The sequence below is a fragment of the Alligator sinensis genome, unplaced genomic scaffold, assembly GCF_000455745.1.
Source record: "Alligator sinensis unplaced genomic scaffold, ASM45574v1 scaffold260_1, whole genome shotgun sequence".
Taxonomy (NCBI): Eukaryota; Metazoa; Chordata; order Crocodylia; family Alligatoridae; genus Alligator; species Alligator sinensis.
This window is the reverse complement of record NW_005842431.1, coordinates 34,550-59,217: the sequence shown is the minus strand read 5'-3', so window position 1 is coordinate 59,217 and position 24,668 is coordinate 34,550. Positions and strand designations below refer to the sequence as shown.

Below are 24,668 nucleotides of genomic sequence, written 5' to 3'. Positions count from 1 at the left end.
ACACAAGAGGAGGCTATATTTTGAAATGTCTGCATCTGATACCTCATGCAATGAGGGGTCAGATTTTTACCCAATTACAGTTTTTGAAGCTGTCTACAGCCATGCACTTGTGTTTGGTCACAGCTATAGACTGCTGTCTGTGGCCAGATTGGGCAAAAATTGTCACTTCTGTCTTCACCCTTTACAGTACTATAAAAAGTGCTCTATATTACAGCGCTGTAAAATGTGCATGGAGCACTTCTGTATACACCAGAGTCACTGATCTGGAGAACATGTTTCATGTTAAGTGACCCAGTGGCAATTGCCCAGCAGTGAAATGGCCATTTTGGACCCTTGTGCACAGTTTTCCATCCTACCCTTCTGCTGTATGGATGCATAAGCACCCACAAGCCTGCACAGGGACCCTTCACTTTAATTGTTTTCACACTTATAAGCAACTAAATAGGTTTCGCTTAATCTTCAAAACAGCCAACTCAGCCTGGGTCAACCTGAAATCACCTCAAATGTTAGCAAATGCAGCTGGCAGCAGTGTTACATGACTGATCTATCAGGGAAAATTAAAGTGCCTGGATTATGCTTGCCTAGACATACAGCACATAGCACAGACTTCTCTTGCCTCACTGGATAGGTTTTTTTTTGTCTTGACCCTTGAGTTGCGATTGCTGTTGGATAGAGGTTACTCTGGTACTAAAATGAGTCATGGCATGTGACTTGTTCCTGTCCTGCAACTGCCTGAGCAGCAGTGTCATGGCAGTCAATTGATTCCCTGATTGTTCCCCAGTCATATCACTGGATGTGTCTGCACTAGGAAGACAAGTCAGGTGTTAGACTACAGACAGGAGTTAGCTACCACACATAAACACACGGGTCACACTGATGTAGACAAGGCTTCAAAGTCTTAAAACCCTGTTCCTTGTCAACCTTGAGCTTTGCCCTAAAATGCTTTTAAGCAGAGTTAAAACATATAACTAGCTCATCATACAGATAGAGAAATTGAGGCAAAAAATGGAAGGGTGTGAAGGAAGGTGTCCATGCCCAAGTTTTAGCCATCAGGAGTAAATCTGTGTTTCTTGATTCCCCCCCACCATGGGTTCCTGTGGGTTTACTGATCATTTGTTTGTCTCTTCTAGCACTGCTCCCCTCTCCTTTCTCTCAACCCCCTCCCTTGTCTTTGTGTTCTAATTTCTTCTTCCTTTGTATACAGGAGTCTGCTTTCTTCACATCCTTTCACAGCCTCTAAAGTGAACTTGGGTTCATAAAAGCTTGTGCTCTCTCTCTATATATCTTACTTAGTCTATAATGGTGTATATCTACCTGGCCTTTTGCCTGACTTCAGCCTAACATGGTTAACAACCTCTCTCTCCCCATCCTTACCCATTAGACCAGCGGTCACCAAAGTCAATCGTTGAGCCTCTGACAGTTGATTTCAGTCTGTCAGAGGCTCCACAATTGGGAGCGGCAGGATGCACATGGCTGGGTTGAGCTGCACTCCCTGCCACCCAGGCTGGGCTGAGTGAGTGGGGTCAGAGCCCAGGCGGTTTGCCCGGGAGGCAGGGGAGGTGGGGCATGGGGAGCATGGCAGGAGGCGGGGGAGGGGGCTGGGGGGCATGGCAGGAGGCGGGGGGCGGGGGAGATCCTGGGGGGTCAAAAAGTGATCTTCACCATAAAAAGGTTGGAGACCGCTGCGTTAGACCATCCCTTCCAACTATTTATCTTGCTACATATGATCCTGACTCTCTTTCTCAGGACATGGCCTACAGTTCAGTATCATACCACTCTCCTGCACTGATCTCCCCCTCCCTTTCTTCCCACCATATTGGGTAGTGCCAACAGTCCATGGAGTGGTCTGTGGGGATGCGCATCAAGAGGACAGCCTTAGCCAGCCCTCACAGGCTTCTTACTAGTCTGTAGATCTTCTGCAGAAGTCCCTTGAAATTCAGACTCTGATTGCATTTGGGCAGTGAGAGTCTCTCTTCCACTATTTTTCTTTTTGGTGTCTCTTATTATCTTCAGAGCCTCTTCAAGGTCACAGGCTCTCAGCTGGAGAAGCGGGACTGCGCGTTTAAACACACTAGTAGTCTTGCTTTCATCTCCATACCATGGGGCATGGAATCTGCAAATATTTGTATTTTCTGGGAACTGGCTCCTTCCTTTGCCTGGTGTGGATATTATGAGTTGGACAAACGTCTGATCTAAACTGCACCCAACCATCGCATTCCAGATTAGAAATACTCCCAGGAGGCTATGCCACACCTCAAAGGCCTCATAGCAAATCCTTTGTGTTGTATTTCATTGCCTTCTTGGGACTCTGAAGGAGCTATCACCATAGGAGCTACTGGAGAGGGCAAGCGGTAGGAAAGGAACCTTTGGCATGGTCCTTTCCTCTCCTACCAGGCTGGGGCCAACGTGTTTTTATCCCAGAGGAAGGTGGTGTCTCAAGTAACCTGCCAAGGTGGGCATTTGATGGCCTCTTCTTAACAGAAGGCAGTGACTGTCTAATAGAGACACCTGTCAGTCAGGAGAGACTAGAGGCAGGCCTTTGGAAATATTGGCCCTCAAGTTTGTTTCAGGACACTGGTTCTATACACAAGTACCCGAGGTGAACATAAATGGTGCCATATTTAAAAGCACAATTTTTGACTCTCTGCTGACCAGAAGCAAGCTGCAAGTGGGGCCCCTCCACCAATCAGTGGCAGGGGAACCTGCAAGATTAAAGGAGCTTCAGCACACTCTGCCATGAATTTGGTAGGTCCTTAGTTATGGAGATGGGAAAGGCAGATGGAGTTTAGGGCTAAGAGGGGTGGCGGAGTCTGTGGAGGTGAAATAGGGTATGAAGAGGGTTGGGAACAACAGGGATTGTGGATGAAGGAGTCCCAAGGGGGCAAGGGGTACAGTGAAGTTTGGGTGCTCAGACGGTCAGGGAAGGACTCAGTGGGGTGTGAGAGATCAGGGAGACTGGAGCATGATGGGGACAGGTCTGTGCAGAGTGCAGTGGATTTATGGCAGCAGTGAGGGGGCAAGGTAGGACTCTGTGGGGACTGATAGGGATGGTGGGATTGGGGTTTGGGGCACAATGGGATGGGGTTGAGCTTGGGGATATATTGGATAACAGGGAACAGAGTGGAGCCAGGGGGTATTTGAGGCGGCAGGGGCAATGCATAAAGGGCAGTGAGGGGCACTTTGGAGCCAAGGTGGAGTGCCTGGGAGACTTGTGTGGGGATGCAAGGAGCAGTTCTGTCCATGGCCAGCAGAGACGACCTGAGCAAGGTGCGGGGCCCGGGGCAAATCAGCCTGTGCAGGGCCCCACCCATGGATGTGAGGAAGCAAACGGCAGATTCGGGGGGGGGGAGTGACGAGCTGCCGGACATGGCAGGGGTGCCGAGCGGCTGGATGTGAAGCTGGAGGCAGTGCGGAGTCATGGTGCTACTCTGCCTGGCTCTGCAGGGCCCACCAATGTACAGGGTCCAGGGCAATTGCCTCCCACCCGGGACAGTCCTGATAGCCAGGCTGGGCAGGTAACAGCTATACCTCCTTCCGGCACCAGGTGCCTGCCACAGCCTAGAGCTGGCAGTCAGCCCACCACAGACAGTTATATTTGTTTTTGCTTGGATTATAAACTGAATAATGTAGCCCTATGGCCATCTTATTAGTAAACCTTCTAGTTCCTTTTTAATTGGAGAAAAATATGCATTAATATAGGATGATGCGTCATACCACCTGCACTCTCCAGCCCCCACCCTTTTCAAAATCCTAGATCTGCCCCTGTCAGTAGTCAAGTGGACACTTGTGCATCCATGTTGCATGAGGAATAGGATCACTAACTGTGCCAAGTGTCATCTGGGCCTGTAAAATGCAATTGGATTTTGTCCCTGATGCACAGCACCATGCCCCACTCATTCAGAAAATGTGAGCAACGGGTTTGGTGCAGGCCATCTCTAATACGGAGACTATCCATTTAGATGCCTAAACGTGGAACCAGGTACCTAACTGCAGGCATTCAATTTTGGAAAGTTTAGCCACAGCTGCTAGAGATAGGGAAGCAATTATTAGCTAATTGACCCACCCAACCTGTGATACCAAAGGTATGGTTCTATCTGCTGGGACAGGATAACACTATTGTCTCTTGTAAGTGGGTTTGAGGAGGGGGACATGCCCTTTACACAATGATGCAGTTTCTTCAAAGAAGAAGAGAGGAACATCTAACACAAGGAGCCTGGAGAACAAGCAGGATGACTTGGAAGTCACAGATTTCATAGACATTAGGGGCTGGAAGGGACCTCGCAAATTCTTCCAGTCCAGCCTCCCTGCCATAGGCAGAAAATGTGCTGGGGTCAAATGATCCCAGTAAGATATGCATCCAAACATTTTTTGAATTAATCCAGAGTAGGTACTTGCACCACCTCTGGGGGACCAGACCGTAGACACTTGGACTGTAAAGAAGTTTTTCCTTATGCCTAGTCTAAATCGGCCTTCCAGAGGTTTGTGGCCGTTAGACCTTGTTATCCCTTGGAGAGCCCTGGTGAACAACTGTTCTCCCATATCCTGATGCACACCCCTTATATACTTATAGGCTGCCACCAAGTTGCCCTGAGCCTTCTCTTCTCCAGGCTGAAGAGTCCCATGTCCCTCAGCCTGTCCTCGTAAGGCTTGCTGTCTTGGCCTTTGATCATACGGGTGCCACTCCTTTGGACTCCTATAAGTAGGAGGCAAAGCCTATAAGTATGATGCTTGTTTTCTCTCCCAAGGTGGGGCACCCTGCACTTCTCTATGTTGAATGAGATCAGGTTTTGATCCACCCACCTTGTGAGCCTGTCCAGGTTGGCCTGTATCCCCAGCCTGTCCTCCAGTGTAACCGCCTTCCACCATAATTTAGTGTCACCCACGAACTTCGCCAGTCCACATCTGATACCCAAATCCAGATCATTAATGAAGATGTGGAGGAGTATGGCCTGAGTACTGAGCCCTGAGGGACACCACTGGTCGCCTTGCGCCATGTTGATTTGCTCCCATCAACTATTACTTTTTGGGCCCGACCCTGGAGCCCGTTCCCCAGCCACTGAACTGTGAGATGGTCAAGGTCTCACTTCCCCAGCTTAACCATGAGGACATCATGGGAGACCAAGTCAAAGGCTTTCTTGAAATCCAGATATGTGACATAAACCTCATCTTCCCATATCCAGGCAATGCGTCACCTGGTCATAGAAGGAGATGAGGTTGTTCAGACAAGACCTCCCAGCAACGAAACCATATTGGCTGGCACTCAGAAAGCTGCCTTCCATTACCCTGCTGCTGATGGAACCTTTGATAAGTTTCTCCAGGATCTTTCCAGGGATGGATGTCAGGCTGATTGTCCTGTAATTCCCTGGATCTTCCTTCTTTCTTTTCTTGAAGATTGGGTCCATGTTGGCTCTTTTCCAGTCTTCTGGTACCTCTCCCGAGTGCCACGAGTTCTCAAATATCTTCACCATAGGGCATGCTATGATGTCCTCCAGCTCCTTCAGGACTCTCAGGTGCACTCCATTCGGGTCCGTAGATTTATGGATGTTGAGCTTCTCAAGGTGTTCCTTCACGTGATCAATGTCAATTGTGGGTCCACCTTCCACACCCTGGATGCTTTGTGTCCTGTCTGAGAGGGTGACTCCCTTGGGCAGGTGGAAGACCGATGCAAAGTAATCATTTAGGAGATTGGCCTTTTTCTGAGCGTCAGACGTCAGCTGCCCCATTTGATTTAATAGGGGTCCAATGTTGCCTTTGTTCTTTCTCCAACTTCCCACATATCTGAAGAAGGACTTTTTGTTGTCTTTGATTCCCATGGCTAGACTGAGTTCAGTTTCTGCCTTGGCTTTTCTGGTCCACTCTCTACAGGTGTGGGCTAGTGCTGTGTAGTCCTCCTTGCTGATGATTCCTGCTTTCCATCTGGTGTAGGCTTCTCTTAGTTTCAGGAGGTCCAAAAGTTCCCTATTGACCCAAGGGGGTTTCCCAGCCTGCTGACTGCCTTTCCTAGGGACAGAATGGACTTTCCTTGTGCTTTGAGGATTGAATCCTTAAGGAGCAGCTATTCCTCATGGATTCCCCTTTCTGAGGGGGACATGGTCTCTTAGTGCCTGACTGACCAGTCTCCTGAGTTTGTGAAAGACAGCCTTCCCAAAGTTGAGGGTTTCTGTTTTACTAAGAGAGTTTCCTGCCCTATGTTGGACAGAGAAAGTGATTAGTTCATTGTCACTGTCACCAAGCTTCCCTTCGATCCTCAGATCGCTCACCAGATCATCCCCAGTACTGCCTCTCCCCTAGTCAGCCCATAGACCTTTTGCGTTAGATAGAGCTCATCAATGCAAGCAAGGAAGCTATGTGACCGGTCAGATTTGACTGTGTCCTCTTTCCATGAGATGTCAGGGAGGTTGAAGTCACCTATGACAGCCATGCATTGGGAGCATGCAGCCTCAGTCAGGTCCCTATTGAATTCAAGATCCAGCTCTTCCTCTTGGTTGGGAGGTCTGCAATAGATTCCTCTAATTGTATCCCCTTCCCCATGCTCTCTCTGTATTTTAACCCAGAGGGTCTCAAGACATCCTCCTTGGTTGTTAAACTTGGTCTGAAAGGAAGTGTACTGCTTCTTCAGGTAGACAGTTACACCCCCACTCCTCTTCCCAGCATGGTCTCTCCTACACAAGATATAGCCTTCTATACTTATGGACCAGTTGTAGGTGGAGTCCCACCAGGTCTCCCTTATCCCTATGAGATGGTAATGCCACCCATAGCCAGGAGTGATCAGTTCCTATTATCCAGCATATGAGCCATTGTTTATCCCTAAACAAACCTAGTGTTGTCCTTTGAGCCATTGTTAGTTCTCTACAAAACCCCTACCCAAGCTCAAGTTTCTGTCCTGGGGCTTGGATCCAAAAGCTGCACCAGTTCCACTCCTTTTCTGCCTGGAATTCCCTCATCAATTTTGCCGAGGGCTCTGCCTGTCTGCAAGCTTCAGCAAATACCTGGGAACCTCGACTGGTTCAAGCTTCACTGAATGGTGAGACCCCAACTCTCTCTCTCTCTCTCTCTGACTCCAGGAACCTGACTTTTGCTTTCTTACCCCAGGCACAGCTTTCTAAACCAGACTTTTGCTGATCACTCTCTCTCTCTGACTCCAGGAACCGGACTTTTACTCTATTACTCCAGGCACAGCTTTCTAAACCTGACTTTTGCTCATCAAATTTGAGCTAGGCTTCCCCAAATACCTAATTGAAACTATGTAATATTGTAACTGTTTTATTTGTCTCTCTTGTATGTCTATTACTACTGGTATCATCACAAGTTCATATACCTGGCAATACATAATTTTTATGGTCAAGCTGGTTGCTATACTCTCTCTCTGAACCTCACTTACTCTTCCTTCCCCTTGAACTCCCCATTTGCTCTGCAGCAACGCTTCTTTTATCTAAGCCAAAGATTCCTGTAATGACCAAAACTACAGTGGGGTCCTCTCATCAAGAGAGTTACTCCTAGGACCATTGTGACAAGAGATAGGGATGTGTTGAGTTTTGAGGCGCATGAGAGTATCAGCTGAAAGTGCTGATCGGGCCTAGCCTGCTTAGATGTACTCTGTTAGCGTGTGTGGGTCTGCTCATCAAGGGAGTTACTACTAGGACCATTGTGACAAGAGATCAGGAAGGGGGGTGATTAACTGAGTTCCAGGCATATGAGGGTGTCAGCCTGCCAATGCTGAATAGCCTGGCCTGACTCACATGTGCTCTGTTAACCTGTGTGCTTGTGTCTGACTGCATTTTATTGTTGCCCTGATGAACTGAGTTCAAGGCACATGAGGGTGTTAGGCTGTCAATGCTCAGGTGTGTCCTGTTGATCTGTGTGTGTATGTGCATAGATGTGATTGACTGATTTGGTGATTGGAGGGACCCAGCCCCATTGAAACTGAGTCCTGCAAGATAACTCCATTGAGGGAGAGGACTTGGAGAAGGGAGAGATACAGCTCCATATAGAAACACAAGTAACACAAGCAGCACATTGATAGAATTGCAGAAATGTATCCCTAATAAATGAGCACACCCCAAAGTGACCGGCAAATCTGGTAACAATTGGGCAGAAGCAACCATGAAGCAACTGAGTTCAGGATCCTGAGGAAAGGAAGAAAGGAAGGAGAGCAGCAGAGTAAGGACCTTGGACTTCAGAAAGCAGACTGACTCAGGGAACTGATGGGCAGGATCCTCTGTGAGGGGTAAAAAAAGACAGTATGAGAGGGAAAAGAGTCCAGGAGAACTGGCTGTACTTTAAAGAAACCTTACTACAGCCACAGGAATAAACCATCCTGATGTGCAGGAAGAATAGAAAGTATGGAAGATGACCAGCGTGGCTTAGTAGGGAACTTTTCAATTAGCTAAATCACAAAAAGGAAGCTTACAAGAAACAAACTTGGACAAATGACTACAGAAGAGTATAAGAATATTGCTAGGGCATGCAGGGATGAAATCAAGAAATCCAAGGGCAATTGGAGTCGCAGGATGTGAAGCATATTGCCAGACTTAATATTAGACTTTAGGTAGTGATACTGAAGTCATAAAATGCTTAGACAAAAATAATCTCTCTGAAGAGAGCGTATATTGAGCACAGCAATTTGCAATTTGTAGCATACAACAAAGAACAACAGAAATACTCCGCCTAAGCTCAGACTCAGCCCAACAAGACAGTGACAGCACACAACATTATCTTTGAAAATTTGTGGTCCCATATGTTTGGAAAAGGGCAAATATAGTGTCCAGCTTTAACAAAGGGAAGAAGGAGGATCAGGGGAACTATAAAGAGGTCAGTGTCACCTCAGTCCCTGGAAAAATCATGGAGCAAGTCCTTAAGGAATTTGTTTCTAAGCACTTAGAGGAAAATAAGTTGATAAGGAATGGTCAGCATGGATTCACTAAGGGCAAGTCATGCCTGACCAACCTGATTGCCTTCTATGATGAGATGGCTGGCTCTGTAGATGGGAGATCAGTGGATGTGGTGTACCTTGACTTTGGCAAGGCTTTTGATACGGTCTCCCACAACATTCTTGCAAGCAAGCTAAGGAAGTATGGGTTGGATGAATGGGCTGTAAGGTGGATAGAAAACTGGTTGGATCTTCAGGGTCAAAGGTAGTAATTAATGGCTTTATGCCTAATTGGCAGCTGGTATCAAGTGGAGTGCCCAAGGGGAGTCCTGAAACTGGTTTTGTTGAATATCTTCTTCAATAATATGGAAGATAGGATGGAGAGCACCCTCAGCAAGTTTGCAGATGACACCAAGCTGGGTAGAGTAGCAAATATGTTGGAGGGTGGGGCTAGGACTCAGAGCAACCTACACAAATTGGAGGGTTGGACCAAAAGAAATCTCATGGAGTTCAATAAGGACAAGCGCAAAGTCCTTCACTTAAGCTGGAACAATCCCATGCACCTGTACAGGCTGGGGACTGACTGGCTGGGCAGCAGCTTTACAGAAAAGGACCTGGGGGTGGAAAATAAGCTGAATAGGAGCCAACAGTGTGCCCTTGCTGCAAGGAAGGCTAACAACATACTGAGCTGCATTAGTGGAAGTGTTGCCAGAAGACAAAGGAAGTGATTCTTCCCCTCTATTCAGCATTGGTGAAGCCACATCTGGAGTACTGTGTCCAGTTTTGGGCCCTTGACTACAGAAATAATGTAGATAAATTGGAGAGAGTCCAGCAGAGGGCAAAAAAAATGGTTTGGGGACTGGGGTACATGAGTTCTGAGGAGAGGCTGAGGGAACTAGGCTTATTTAGTTTAGAGAAGAGAAGACTGAGAGGGGATTTAATAGCAGCCTTCAACTACCTGAAGGGTTGTTAAAGAGGATGAAGTTAGACCAGGGGTGGGCAAAATACAGCCTGTGGGCTAGATTTGGCTTGCTAATTGAGTGTATCCAGTCTGTGGCTGCCCCTGCAGCACTCCGTATGGGGCCAATCCCCACCTGGGGTGGCCCAGGCTCCAGCCCTGGCCAGCATGTACAGCTTTCCGGTGGAGGCACCTTTCACCCACTCAACTGTGGCAGGCAAGCAGAGTGGGTGGAAAGCAGCCAGGAGCTGGAGCAGGAGCCTCATACACTGGGGGAGGAGCTGCTTGGCTGCAGCTCCTCCCCTCCTGCTAGGCTTGTGGTGCCCAGCGAGCTTCCTCAGGGCTGCTGCCACTTCCCCGTGCTATCTGCTGCCAGAGTGGGGCAGCAGGGGCAATAGGAAGATAGGTTACCGGTGGCAGGGGGAGCTGAGCAATTCCAAGGTGGCTGCAGGAGCAGCTCTTCTGGGAAGCTGTGCACACTGGCTGGGGCAGTGCTGTCCATGGGTGAGGGCAGGTGCAGGCAGGAGCATGGCATGAGTTGCCCCAGATGAGGCTTGGCCCCATGTGGAGCACTGCGGGGGCTGCTGCGGGCCAGGTGTGGGGAGGGGAGGACCATAACTGCACCTGCACTGCACTGCATTGCGCTGCCCAGGCAAGTTCTGCTGCACGCACCCACTACTCCCCTCCCCTGACTGGCTCCCCTGGCTGGCATCCCCTACACCCACACACGTGCACACCTCGCTCCACCCTAAACCTTCCCACACATACACCCCCACCCCGCCCCACACACACCCAACACCCTCTCACACACACGCTCAGATTCCTTCCCTCCCTCCGCACAACACACAACAGTAAGCTTTATTTTTAGCTATTATGCAATTGTTTCTATATACAGTACTCAACCAACCATAAATCTGGACAAAAATATTTTTTGAAATAAAATTAAAATATGTTATGGTATATGTTTGATTTTTAGTATATGATTTGTTTTTTTTACCTATAATTTGTTAATATGATATCTTTTGAAAGCTTTTATATGTGCATCCCTTGACAGCTCACCAGAACTTATTAAGTGGCCCTCCAGCTGAACTAATTCCCCAACCCTGAGATAGGCTCTTCTCAGTGGTGGCAGATGACAGAACAAGGAGCAATGGCCCCAAGTTGCAGGGAAGTTTAGGTTAGATATTAGGAAAATCTCTCTCACTAGGAGGGTAGTAAAACACTGGAACAGGTTACCCAGAGAGGTGGTGTGATCTCCACCCTTAGAAGTTTTTAGACCTGGATAGGCAGAACCTTTGCTGGGGATTGGACTAGATGACCTCCCGAGGTCCCTTCCAACCCTAATTTCCTATGATTTTATGATTCTATGAATGCAAGTGGTACAATAGAGAATTGAAAACTAGGTATGTTTGGTTTGGAGAAAAAGAGATTAAAGTGGGGGACATAATAGCAGTTTTCACATATTTGAAAAACTGCCATGCAAGAGTGGGAGAACAGCAGTACTTCCAGGTGGGGCTTGCAGAGCCATTAAGCCAGAAATCTGCCTTTTCACTTGTAAAACAAACACAGCTGATCTGGAACCAGGGAGAGACTCAATCTAGGAGCAGCCGCAGACCTAGGAGGAGCCCTACTGTGGCTTTATAGAGTCATTTGTTCTAAGTGGAGGGAGAATGTCATGTTTTAAAAGCAACCTAGAAATGGGCCAGGGCTGAGGAGATAAGACAAACACAAACAGAAAGGTCAATTAAAGGGATGTAAGTAAATTACCAAAGCAGGAAGCAGCAGGCAGAAGAGGAAACAAAGAGATAATGAGAACCAAGAACACAAACATCCAGACTGTGAGTAAAGGAAAAAACTGATACAGCAGCCAGTTGCTTGCAATATGGGGAAATCTGCTCTTCTGGGGCTTGCTGAAGTTGGAACAGCTCTGAATGAGGAAGGTGATGCCACAGGCAAGGGGAAGTTCTGGGATAGAAGGACAGAGAGGCCAAGCTGTGGTCAGCAACTCGTCCCGGTGAAAACTCCTTCTGAATTCCTGCGTACCTCAACTTGTCAGATACCAATTGTGATGGAGGTAGACATTTTAGGGCAGCCTCTGTCCACCCCTGGGGCAATTCCTACATTTTATTCCCAGCTAGCCACCCAGAAGGATGAGGACTGCCCTGGGCATGGGTGGTACTGGACATCTCTTGGTCTCACCTTCTCTAAAGCTGCCTTGTCATGCCTCGTATATATTATAGTGGGGAAAGTAGGGCAACAGGCCCACTTAAAGAGCTGGTAAGCAGTGGCACAGCATCTGTACCTGCTGGCCATGCAGCTGCCATCCAGGAAGGGCAAGAGCTGATGGGTTAGTGCTGAGTTCCCCAGGACTGGGGCCTTGTCCAGTGGGGAAGAATGGCATTAGCTGTGGTCTGTGCCAGTGTCTTCAGCCCTGCTGGTTAGGTGCCCCATCCAGATCTTCCTTGACATTATTTTAAGCAGCTGGTCTTGAGGACAGGCATCAACACACCAGGGCTGCTCAGTGCCTGAAGCTTTCTGTTCTGTCATGTCCCCACAGATAACTTTGCCCAAAGGAAACCCTATGAAGTCTCTGGGGATGCATGATATGGTGCCTGATGTAGCTTCACACACAAACTCAAAGAGCAGGGGCTCAGGGAAGAAAAACAGTCATCTAAGCACAGGGAAGAAACAAACCTGCATGATAGCTGGCTAGAGTTGGAGGCACCCAGCAGGGTCAGGACCTTTTCTGGTCTTGGACAGGAAAGCAGCATGTCTCTCAGTTCCTGGCAAGGCTCTGCTTGTTTTGACAGGCAGAAGAGGCCAGAGGAAAAAGCCAAACCCCGTGTTTTGATGTCTGTGGCGATGGGTGCCTCCAAACTGTATGCTACTCATTGGTGACCACGGCTGGCAGCAGAAAGTGCTGCCCCCCAGGCAGCTCAGGGAGCCTGTTCACATCTGACAACCGAGCTGGGAGTGAGCCTTTGAGTGGGGCTGGGCCTCAGAGCAACCTTTGTGAGTGACAGGTGGGCCTCATGTGTCTTTCAGTGCAGGTGGCTCAGGAGAGGGTGAGCATTATCAGCTTTAGATCAGGTGTGGGGAAATCAAGGCACAGGGCAGTGGCAAAACTGAGGAGAAAACCCATGTCCTGGGGTCCTAGCCCTGTGTTCTAGCCACTAGACCATGCTGCTGTGAATGACCTAGCAACTAACTGCCCCCTGATACAAAACCTACCCTGCTGTGCAAGGCTTTCACAAATTGAGGATTTGGTCTGTAACTGGCTTAGCATCCTGCTAAACCCTTGAGTGGCACTGGCTGCATCGCTGTTTAATCCACTTGTAGAGCTCAGATCAGGTATTCGGACTAACTAGCACCAGGGGGAAGGGTGGGAGCAGAAGAGCTGGGTGATGAGCACCCAAGGTGTTGGGGTCTGACAGGGGGGAAGGCCAATGTGGCAGGGATGCTGTTTGCATAGCAGGTAAACAATAGTTGCAATGAATAGGGGTTCACAGCAGCAGGACACATGATTGCTGAGGGTGCCAGCTGCCTGGGATACCATCTGGGAGGCCTTTGGGGAGGAACATGCTACCCACTCCCACATACCTGCTTCCCCAAAGGCACTGCAGAGATTTGCCTGCTGGACTTACAGGCCCCAGAGAGAGATACTGCCATAGGCTGGGACTCACCAGGCTGCAGCTGACCCAAGTGTGGGAATTACCTCCCCAGGCACTCTCTGAAGAAGGGACAGATGCTGCTCATCAGCACAAGGAAATGTTTCTGCACTCCTGCTGCCCAGGGGACACACCCCTGCTCCCCATGTCCCAGGGTGTTCTGACATGGGCTTAGTCATCTCCGCAGGCAGCAGGCCTGGAGGACCTGGCCTAATACAATGTTTCACAGAAACAATTTGAGTAGTTTCTTCTTTTTAGATGGGGCCCAGGCCTGGCAGACTGCAGTTCAGCTGGCTCCATCTATTGGCAACAAGCATTTGATGTATCACTGTATCTCCCTAGGGACACTTCTTCCATCCTCATTTGGAGCTATAAGCAAGCTTGGAGTTAAAAACAACCCATCCACTGCACTGCTATTCTTCCCAGTCTCCTATCCTGGGGGCTAGCACAGGCCTTGGGATCCATTTTTGTGGGCCTCCTTTGTGAAATCATTGGCAGGCAGCGCCACTGTACCAGGACCTGTTCTTTCTTTCTTGCAAAGCTGAATCCCACCTGCCCTCTGAACGAGAATGCTTTAGCATCAGCACAGCACATGATGAGGCTGCTTCTGGAGAACATGGCCTTATGGGTTGGAGAAGATGCAGCTTTCTCTAGACTAACTCTCATGGCGGAGAACATAGAGACCTCAGGGTACATTTACAGCACTGTAACAGGGTCCTCCCCCACACATGCTTGAAAACCCAGAAATGTACCAGTGAAGAAGCCCTTTGGTATCCATCTGCAGCTGCTCTTGTGACCTTGGTCTCTGGGATCTCTGAGTGCAGCTTTCTTGGCATATTTCTGGGCTTGGAGGAAGTGGGAGAGAAGTTGCTCATGAGCATCCAGGCTACAGCAGGCTACTGCTGCAGTGTAAATATGCCCAGTGTCCAGGATGCATCTTCCCACTGGTTGCTTAGGGTATGAGCAGATGAGTTAAAAGGAGGACGGGGGCCTTACCATGGACCAGTTCATCCACAGTAAACTCTTTCATGTATCTGCCTCTAGCCTGAGAATGAAACAACTGTCAAATCCCTGTGGTTTAACTTGCATTTACTATGGGCTAGAATGGACACACAAAACAATTACCACGGAGCAGCTGACATGCCGTGAGTCCCTCCCCTCTGCTTCAGCTCGGACAGACGTGTTTGTCCAGCCACACCCTGAGGCTGACTGAATGAAGTTATTCCTGTTCTGGAAAAGCTCTCTAGCACTTTTTATTCAGGCTTCAGTGAGTCAAATCCTCTTTCTGCAGAAGTCAGAGGGAAGGAGCTTCACCTCTCTCCAGAGGCCAAAGTTCAACATCACCCACTCTTCCAGAATAGAGCCAGCCCCATTTTCAACAGAAAGGGGGAAGAAAGGAGGTTTTCAATAGAAGGTGTTTTGGCTCCATCCCGTGGGCAAAATCATGCATTGCAGTTTGGAGGCACCAACCCTTGGGCCAGGCTCCCTGCTAAGTGTGGCAATTGCTGGTGCGGGGTTAAGTACCTTTTGGTGCCCAAGCCTTGCCTGTTGCTGTTGGAATATGTTCCCTTTCTGGGTTCAACAGGTGCAAGCCTATTCTCTCTAGCTAATGAAAGCTCCACTGTCTGTCCCCTCCCTGTTCATAGTGGGAGGGGGCTGTGCTGCTTGGTCCCCAGCCTCATGGTTTTGTGACTCCAACTTGGGGCTGGAGCAGAAAGGAGAACACAGGCTGGGATGGTCATAGAAACTCAAGGGAATGAGATGCCTACTAGGGCTGTGTGAAATTTTGCCTAGCATTTTGTTTCAAAGCTGTTTCGATGCATTTTAAGCTTAAAACAGTGAAATTGAAACAAAAGAAAAGCCTTCAAAACAGCTTCAAAATGAAACAAAGGAACTTGAAACATTTCAAATGTTTCGAGTTTTGAAGCCAGGCTTGCTGGCTTCAGCGCCAGTCCCAGCTGGCAGCACCCACCTCCTGTCACCTGGCAGGCAGATTGGGGCTCGCCCACACCCCTGGGAGGGCTGCGGGGGCTGTGCCAGAGTCCTGCCTGTCAGATGAGACTAGTGGAAGCTCCATGCCGCTGCTGGCCCCAGGCGGCAGCACCTGGCTTTTGTCACCTGGCAGGCAGATTAGGGGCATACACCGCCAGGCTCTGCAGCGCCCTCGGGGGTGCTGGCAGGCCCCCGATCTGCCACCCGGCTGATAGGAGATGGGTGCTGCCACCTGGGGCCAGCGACAGTCAGGGCTGTCCCGGGCAGGGAGTGAATCGGGGTGACCGCCATGGGCCCCGCACTTTGAGGGGCCCTGTGGAGCCAGGTGGAGTGGCCGTGGTGACTGCACTGCTGCTGGCTTTGTGTCTGGCCACTTGCATCTGGCCCTCGATCCGAGGAGGGTGTGGGGCCTGGGGCAAATCAGTTTCTGCGGGGACCTGCCCCTGCCCTGATCCTGAGCGCTCTGGATGCAAAAAAGCCGCCCCCATTATCGGCGGCAGCAGTGGTGGGGGGGAGTGAGTGGCCAGATGTGCAGCTGGCAGTGGTGGTGGCGCAGAGTCACCACGGCCACTCCACCCACCTCTGCGGGGTCCCCCAAAGTGCAGGGCCCATGGTGGTTGCCCCGATTTGCCCATCCAGGAGGCAGCACCCATCTCCTGTCACCTGGCAGGCAGATTGGAGGCTCACCGGCACCCCTGGGAGGCCTGTGGGCTCTGTGCTGGAGTCCTCCCAGTGGAGCCCCTGATTTGCCAGCTGAGTGACAGGAGCTGGGTGCTGCCACCTAGGGCCAGTGGCAGCACCGATCTTCCCGATGGTGGGGCTGTGCCCAGCTCCAGTCTGTCATCTGGCAGGCAGATCCAGCACAGCCCCTGCAGCCCTCCCGGGGGTGTGGGCAAGCCCCGATCTGCTTGCCTGCTGCTTTTTATGTTTCCCCGTAATAACCTATGGGTGAAACATCAAAACAGCATCGAAACACCAAAACAGTTGTGACAAAACGAAATGGAACAGTGCTTTTGAAATGAAACAAAAAGAAATGAAACTCGAAACGAAACACTTCCGTCGAACCATTAAAACAGAAGTCAAATCGGAGCGGTGCTGTTTCGCACAGCCCTAGCCCACCTCGTCCTGGATATCTGCATCAGGCACTCCACAGGGTCAGGATGTTTCAGGGCAGTGGTTCCCAGTCTCAGATGTTCCTTGGCTCCCTGGCCAAAAACTGGCTCTTACTCATCTCTAATACAACCCCTGACTAGAAGCTGAACAACCTATTTAGCTTGGGTTAATATTTCAAGCGACCTCCCTTCAGTGTGCCCTCAATGTGCTTTGCACAGTATTTGCTGTAACCTGAGGTGCAGGGAACCCTTCTGCTGCAAGAATCCAGCCATTCATTGAGTGTCGATGTGTGCAGTACACTGTTCAGCTGCTTGGCAGCCACCCCTCTCTGGGCTATCACACCTGACCCTGCCATTTCTGCCATCTTGCTTCCTGATGCATTCTCAGAGCAGCAAGGTGTCTAATGTCTGGGCCCACATATCAAATGCAGGTCATGTGGGAACACTGGTGGCTTTGGTGCAGGTAGGGGAAGGGGCACAGTTATAGCGGGTATCTCAAGCCAGCCCCATAGTCTCCTTTCAGCACTCGTATGTCCAGGAGCCATCTTGGCAAGGGATCCCTGGCAAAGAGGACCTGTTAAGTAGGGGTGTGAGGACTGTGTGGAGGTTCTGGTCAGTGCTGAGCTCACAGAGCATCTGGGAGATGCTGCTGTACGTCAGGCCAGACAGCAGGGCTAATTCACACCAGGGGCTGTTCCAGCTCCCACAGGAACCCAGGATCAGCAAAGCATAAAAGGTGGCTTAAAGCTGTTTTAACCCTGGGGCTGTAAGTCATCCTTGGTCTCTGAGCCACACACAATACACCTGTGTGCAGGTTCTGGCTCCGTGGCAGGGTAGCTTGTTCAGGAAAAGGCCTCTTCTCGAGGTAGAGGAAAAATCAATTGTGACTCAAGATCAGGAGTCAGTAAGCTGTGGCCTGTGGCCTGCTGAGTATCTGGCCTGCAAAGTATCATCTGTATGGGGCTGGGAGGAAATTTCACACCCCCTTCTTCTGTTGCTACATCAGGGTTTTTTGGGTTTTTTTAAGCTTTCCTTAAAGGCACTGGCTGTTGGCTGTGGCCAAGGCTGGGGTGTGCCAATGCTCCTACTGAGACTTAAACCTGGAGGTTTCTGGCTAGAAGGTCTTGTCCCTCTGCTCTGAGTCACACTGATCGCCATATATAAAGTCATGAAGGAATTTTACCCCAGGGTCACATGGTACAGACGGGTGAGGGGGTGTGTGTTCTGCCTTCCCCTGCAGCGGAGGGCATGGCCCTCTTCCTGGGGTTTCTTGAATGTATATTAACAACCTTTATGGAAGCAGGGCATTGGCTACTGTTGTGCCCCTGCTTTACCTGTGGCAGGTTACGGTGTTATGTCTTGTGTTGTGTCAGGGTTGACTGTGCAGTTTTGCTAATAGATTAGAAAATGGATTTGTATAGGATGGTTTGGATAGGGGTGATCCTGGCTCAGGCAAAGGCTTGGACTAGATGACCTATGGAGGTGAGTTTCAACTTTGCTTCTCTACAATTCTGTGAGATTTTATCTGGTCAGGGCCTGCAGGCATCTGCAGTGGATCACCTTGGAGGAGGAGAGTAGTGAGCAGGCAGCAGGCTGTGTTTGGTAGGCTGGATCCAGCCCACAGAGACTTCATCCAGCCCACAAGCAAAGCCTGCTGCTCTTCTCCTCCTACCAGGATGCCCCACTGCAGATCCCTGCAGACCCTCTGACCCCACCCTCCCCCAGAGTCGGAGAGAAAGATCCACTGCCAGCAAAATGTTGCCAACCCTTGCCCTAGGTCATTCCTGCCCTGAAATGCAAGGCCAGCACTGTGCCCTCTGCCAGCTCTGATGCAGGACTGTCAGTCTATCTGCCTCATCAGTGGCTGTGTGCCCACCCAGCCATATGCTTAGGCAGACCCTCACCTTCTTCTGGTAAATGCACACCCAAGAGCTAAAGTCCTGGAGGGAGTGGGCAAAGAGGGAGACTGGGTACAGTATACTTTATGATGTGGCAATTGTACCAGGACTGAGATACCCATCTGCAGAGGAGCTGGGAACCTGTAGAAGAGACAGCAGTGACACAGTTCCCGTTTCAGTGTATTTATTAGCTACTTAGGTGAAGAGCTGCAATGCATCTCACAGAAAGGCCTCAAGGGAGCCCCCCCCTGCAGATCACACTTTTGGCTACCCTTGATAGCATGTGGAGCCTACAAGTACCTTTGCAAATAGGAAGTTTCTATTCACTGGGGGCTCTAAAAAACCTAACCCTAGTTTCTGGGTACACGTGCAGACACCACCACCGAAGAGAGCTCATTTCCCCCGCTTGCTCTCATGGCAGCCTGTCTGTCCTAAGTCCACATGCACCAGGCAGGTCTCTCACCAGGGAATAGGCTTCCCCAGCCAGTTCAAGAAGCTCCCATTATGTTTCTCGGAGAGGGCAGAGAGCACTGTGAGGATTCCTCGCACACTCTCATCCACAGTCAGGTCCGCCTGTAACAGTCAAACCAAGGTGTAGGTTAGCAACAAGACCTGGGTCCCTGTGATCTAACCCAGCTGTACAACTGGAGCACAAGCCAGGTGTAGAGCTGGTCAGTTACCATAGGAAAATTGAAATAATAGAAAATTGGGGTTGGGAGGGACCTCAGGAGGTCATTTAGTCCAACCCCCAAGTTATATGTGTAAGTACACCAGTGTGCACACTGCTTACAGAGCAAGCATTCATGGCTTTGGCTGTCAGTGCTGGGTCCTGGTGAGCTGTGGTTATTTGATGGGCTGGAATGCTCCCAGTGTCTGGTGTGGTTTGGGGCAGTCATGCACATAGGCTGTGCAGAGCATTGAGGGCTAGCTCATGACTACAGGCAATGTGATGAAACAGAAACCAAGTGACAACGGTGAGAAGGGAGTAGGTTACGAATCGAAATGGTTATAGAATCCATTAAAAAATGTACCTTCTCTCCTGTGAGGATAATGAAGGCGGCAAAGGGCCCAAATTAGTGCACTGATGTTTAATACAAACAGCATTTCATCCATGGTCCAGGCCTTCAAGAAACCCCTCCCACCACAGCAAGCCTGGCCTCTCAGATGTGATCCTAGGAACTTTCAGGCTGCCAGGAAGGAGGACATCCGAGAAGAGGCAGGTAGGAGCCTTCCCTGATCTGTCAGATTCCATATCATAGATGACCAGCCTTTCCCTGAGTACAGCTGGCTGAGAGCTAGGGTTTCCAGCTTCCCAAAAATGTCTTTCTTCCTTTTTACTTGCTTTTAAATTTGATCTGGTCTGAATCAGATGGGAACCCAATTTTTTTGTAATTTCTGAAGTAGAGAAAGGTCCCTGACCCTGCAGCTGCTCAGTAACACTGATGTTTTGTCAAAGAGTGAAACTGGCAAGAATGCCAATTTCATCAAGTAACTGCAATTGGTGAACAGGCTCCTGGATCCTGGGATGCAAGTGCCAGGCTTGTGTGTTCTGGGGTGGGAGTCCTGCAGCTACACCAGGGAACCAGGCTGGGTCCCCTCCCCAGATCCTGTTGATCCCAGGATGTTTCAAGAGAATTATGCTAAGGTGAAGTGAAGAGGCACTTTTTCTTTTGTTTGAGGGTTTCTGATCACCTCTACTCAAAACCTCTTCAACCCTGGACTGTGAACATGCTGGCAGGGCAGTGTCTCTGAGAATAGTGGTGACAGGGGCTGCACTGCAGCATGATGAGACTGTTTAGTCCCAGCTCAGCAGTGACTATTCACAGGTCACAAATTCAGAGTTCAAGGGCTCCAGGGAGCTTATGCCAATTGCCCTTCCTCCCAAGAGCAGGACCAATGCTCTCAGGGCTACTCGAATGAGAGTTTGCTAGGCCCCACATACAGGGAGCCCTTAGCATCCTCTGGCTCAGACACCCTCCCCATAAGCTTAGTACCCACCTCCTGGGTGCCCATGTCTGTTTTCACCCAGCCTGGGTGAATTGCAGCGCACAGAATCCCATCCTCTCTGTAGCTCAGCATCTGACATCTGGTTAGCATGTTAAGAGCAGCCTGTAGAAGGAAGTGATCATGAGCCTCAGGTTTTGCAACACGTTCACACTGCCTGTGTTCTTCAGCCACCAGGAGCAGCTGTATAGGCTCTGCTCGGTGACCGACCTTGGGTAGCATGGAAAACATGACAGAACCACAGAAACACCAGCAGGAGAGAGCACAGTGTGTGTACCTCCTCTGTGACAGGTCATGGCAGTGTGAAGACCAAAGTGGCTGCTTAATTCTGTCATAAAGAGATACTCAGGGCTCTGAAAAATGGTAGGAGTCTTGTCTACAGAAAGGAAGATTCCCCCTGAGTTTCAGACTAGTCTGTGATGTCAGTACTGCCTTTTGATAAACCTCACCTTGTAAAAGGCATCACAGCCTGGCAGAGTACATGAGCAATGGGCAGGAGCTCACTTACCAGTGGGAGAGCAGAGGGAAGCCGTGTGGGTCTGGAAGGTGTCATACCTTGCTGCAGCGGTAGGAAATGACAGGCTTGTAGAATGTTTCAGGGGATTTCTCGAGGGATGCCAGGACTGTGGAAATGTTGACAATGGCTGCCTTCCTACAGCTCATTCCTTTCTCGGGGCTTCCCTGAGCAGCCTTCTTCAGCAAGGGCAGGAAGGCCTGGGGAAAAAGTAGTCACAAGGTGGACCTGTGAGGAGCTGATGCACTTCACACTACCTCAGCCTCATTCAATCATAATGTCCCACACTGTATTTAATCACATTAAACCCAGGAATGTCAGGGGGAACACACTGACAAGGCAGAATGTGGGAGGTTTTTCAATGAGCCCCAAATTTTAACCTTCCCTGTGTTGGTGCAACTTTGCTGCCTCTCACTGGAGGAAGTTCACAGCCCCAGGGCTTATTCAGGAGCATGACTGGGAGCAGAGGCCTGGGTTCTGTTCATGCTTCCTCCCTGTCTCAGTTTCCCCATCAGGGATATGAGGATCTTTGCAAAGTGCTTTGTTAACTGTAGATGACAGAATCCAGAACAGCACTTAAATGGTAAGAAGCTGTGTGGCTAAGAGGAATAATTAGTCTCAGACCCTCCTCCCAAATGCTTCTGACCCACCTGTATGAAGTAGCTTGAAAGTATAAATATCCCATCATAGTTGGTTTGATTTAGCTTCATGGCTTGTTTTTGATTTAAACCCTGAGATTCTCAGGTGCTGAAGGATGCACTGTCAATAAGTTCTCTTTCCACTGATGAAATGGGGACTCATATTTGTACTATCTACAATAGTGGTACCCAATCTTTTCACCCTACCCCTAATCTGTCCATCTGGGATGGGGTAGGGGGAAATCTGGACATGTGGAGCAGTGTGGAACAGCCTGGCTCTTATTTGGATGCACAGGGGGAAGGAGGGGTGGAGCATCTTGGCCCTGACCCATATATGTGGGCCAGGTAAGGGGAAATGGGAAGCAGCCCAGCCTGATCTGGATGGATGGCCGCAGGCCTGGCCCTGTTCCCGCTGTGCAGGATTGCCCCAGGCAGGGCTGGATCCTGCCACATGGAGTTTCCATCACTCCCCTGCTGTCAAATGCTCTGGCCCGTGGGGATCAGTGGCTCCATGAACCAGAGGCTGAGCACCTCTGATCTACATGATCATCTCTGCTGGAACAGAGCAATGGGCCTTACAGAATCTCTAGCTGCCGCAGCACTGTGCCACATAGGTGTTTAATAGGTGCTCTCTGCTCCGTGACAGAAGTTTTGTGGGACAGAACTAGCCTCATATGTAATATAAATAAAAATGAACTGGGCATATGTTAACTGCTCTAAAGAACACAAACAACAACCTAGCAGAGAAGTGCAAAGAATCTCCCCTCCCCAGTGATGGGGATAACACAGCCAACCAGCTGATGTTACCAGGTAATGGATTACTGGGATCTCTACTCTCTAGAAAGAGAGCTTGGACCTGACTGATCTTTCTCATTCGTTCTAGCCTAAAGCTCTCTTCAGCTCTCCATATTTCCATCTATCCCAGACTCCTCCCTTTTCAAGACCCTTCTGTGGGAGCTCTGCAGTGTTACCTTGGCTGTTAGCAGTGGCCCAACCAGATTAGTCTTGTATGCATGCACCATCTCTTCAGAATCCACAGTTTCCAGCGTCACCTTTGAGTAAACACCAGCATTATTTATTAACAGATTCAGACCCAAGCCATTCAGCTGATCTTCTACCATCCTTGCTGCCTCTGTAATGCTTTCAGGATTCAGGACATCTGCAAAGACATAGGATTGGGCTGAATTCAGCAGCATATCTCCCTGGAGTGAGGATTACCCCATTCCTTTCCAGGGGCTCAGTAAGTAGTCCCAGTTCATCCTATTCCCATGTAGTTAGGAGCACTCTGTTAGGCCTATTTGGTGAACCATGATCCAGAGAGATCACATTCTTAACTCACTGCACAGACTTAAGTCTTAAAGCAACCTCTACCCAGACAAGGGCCTCAAGACACTCTGTAGTCAATCAGTGCCCTGGGAAGATTCTTCCCCCTCAGGGCTTAGTTTCACTCAGCTGTGACTGATCCTTTTCCCCGTAGGAACTGCATTTTCAGCTTTGGAATTGGGGCTTTCTTCTTCCTGGGGTTGAGGAATTCCCCACAGATCAATGGAGACAGAATAGGTACCAAAGATTCCCTGCCCTGCAGCCTGTGTCACCTTGGCCTGAGGGAATGGATTCCTTTCTTCTCTGCAGGTAGCCTTGGGAGTGTCCCTGGGCTAGCCTCAGGAGGGTTCAGATCCTCAGAGGCACCAGGGAGGTGCAGCAGCCCAGGACAAACAGCCACTTTAGCATTCCACCAGTGCCTGGCACACTGTCCACTCCAGCACGTGGAGTTTTTGGAAGTAAAGTATGTTTGTCTTGTAACTTGAGGAGGAGAGAAATTAAAGGAAGATAAGAAATAAATCTGTACCCTTGATTCACCCCAACATGTGACAGAGCACTCCTGGACTGTGCTTCCCACTACGCTAATGGTGTTATCATTCTGCAGGCACCAGATGGCGTTTGCGGCCGGTAGAAGTCCCTGCAGTGTCTTGGCCCAATGCATGGCTGTTTCAAGGATCTGAGAGTGCTCTTGAATTTCCCTAACATAAATGACCACTTACCCAGAGTTATTGCACTATTGGACTAGGTCCCAGGGCTGCCTTCCATGCTAGATGTAGGGCAAGATGGGGTTCAAATTTACTACTAGCTCAAGTTGATGCATTTGAGTTGGATAGGCAGCAGTGAAGGCAGCCATGCTGTGAAACACCTCAAAGCTGCATAGGGCAACTGTATTAGTAGGGCAGCAAGCTGCTGTAACCTGAGCAGCGATGCCCTACTAGGACAAGCAGCAGCAACAATTGAGCATCAAACTCTCCCTGCCCTGCCAGGCTGGATAGCTTGAGCTAAATCACTTCACACACACCATGAATTGTGTGTGTTGCACTGGGGGTAAAACATGAACGATACTTCATCCTAATGAGGGATGATTAGACACCCTGTTGTAGTAACTGCTGACAAAACACTAGCTCTGGAACAGCAGCCCTCTGCTGGGATGGGATTCTTAAATATATTTGTTTGGAAGGTTGCAGGCTTTGTGTGTGGACAGCAGCCCCCACACTGCACTGTACGGAAGCGGGAGAAGAGCAGAGTTCCTAGAGGTCACTGAAGAGGGCTGGTGCCTACTCCAACCCTCTCTAGGGGCTTGCTTTGAGGGGCCTTTATCCTGTCACCTACAGCTGCAGAATGTGAGGCTGCAGTTTCTAACCCACATGTTCTGCCCACCGTTTTCCAGGAACCCGCTGGTTATGATCTCACATACAGGGAAGAATCCTTCTGCACAGCTGCTTGCATCCTTTCAGCTGTTTGGCTTGATGATCATCCCTTCAGGTCAAACAAACTCAGTGTCCCAGCCATGTGCTCTGTCCTCAGAGACCCTTAGCTCCCTCATCTTGCTCACGTGGCTTGGCTGTGTTCTGGTTGTCAGCATCATCAATGTGGCATTTATACACACAAGCAAGAAATAGAGTCCTGGCTCCCTGCCAAACCCACAGCCATAAAGAATGGAGATACCGTAGGAAGGGAGCAGATGGGACC

At 49.7% G+C, this 24,668-nt stretch overlaps 1 protein-coding gene across 2 annotated transcripts in view; it reads right to left on the bottom strand.

Annotated features, from left to right (window-relative positions):
* Positions 1–18,670: 18,670 nt before the first annotated feature.
* LOC102369227 (C-factor-like) overlaps positions 18,671–24,668 on the bottom strand; it is a 26,772-nt gene continuing 20,774 nt past the window's right edge. Inside the window, exons 3-6 of one of the 2 annotated variants that reach the window (XM_025211827.1) lie at positions 22,625–22,812; positions 21,057–21,215; positions 20,496–20,606; positions 18,671–19,070 (exon numbers count right to left, since the gene is read on the bottom strand). In XM_025211827.1, the coding sequence (XP_025067612.1) occupies positions 18,957–19,070; positions 20,496–20,606; positions 21,057–21,215; positions 22,625–22,774 (534 nt within the window). In that variant the 5' untranslated portion in view covers positions 22,775–22,812 and the 3' untranslated portion in view covers positions 18,671–18,956. The remainder of the gene's footprint in view (positions 19,071–20,495; positions 20,607–21,056; positions 21,216–22,624; positions 22,813–24,668) is intronic. The other variant, XM_025211828.1, reaches the window with a different exon arrangement.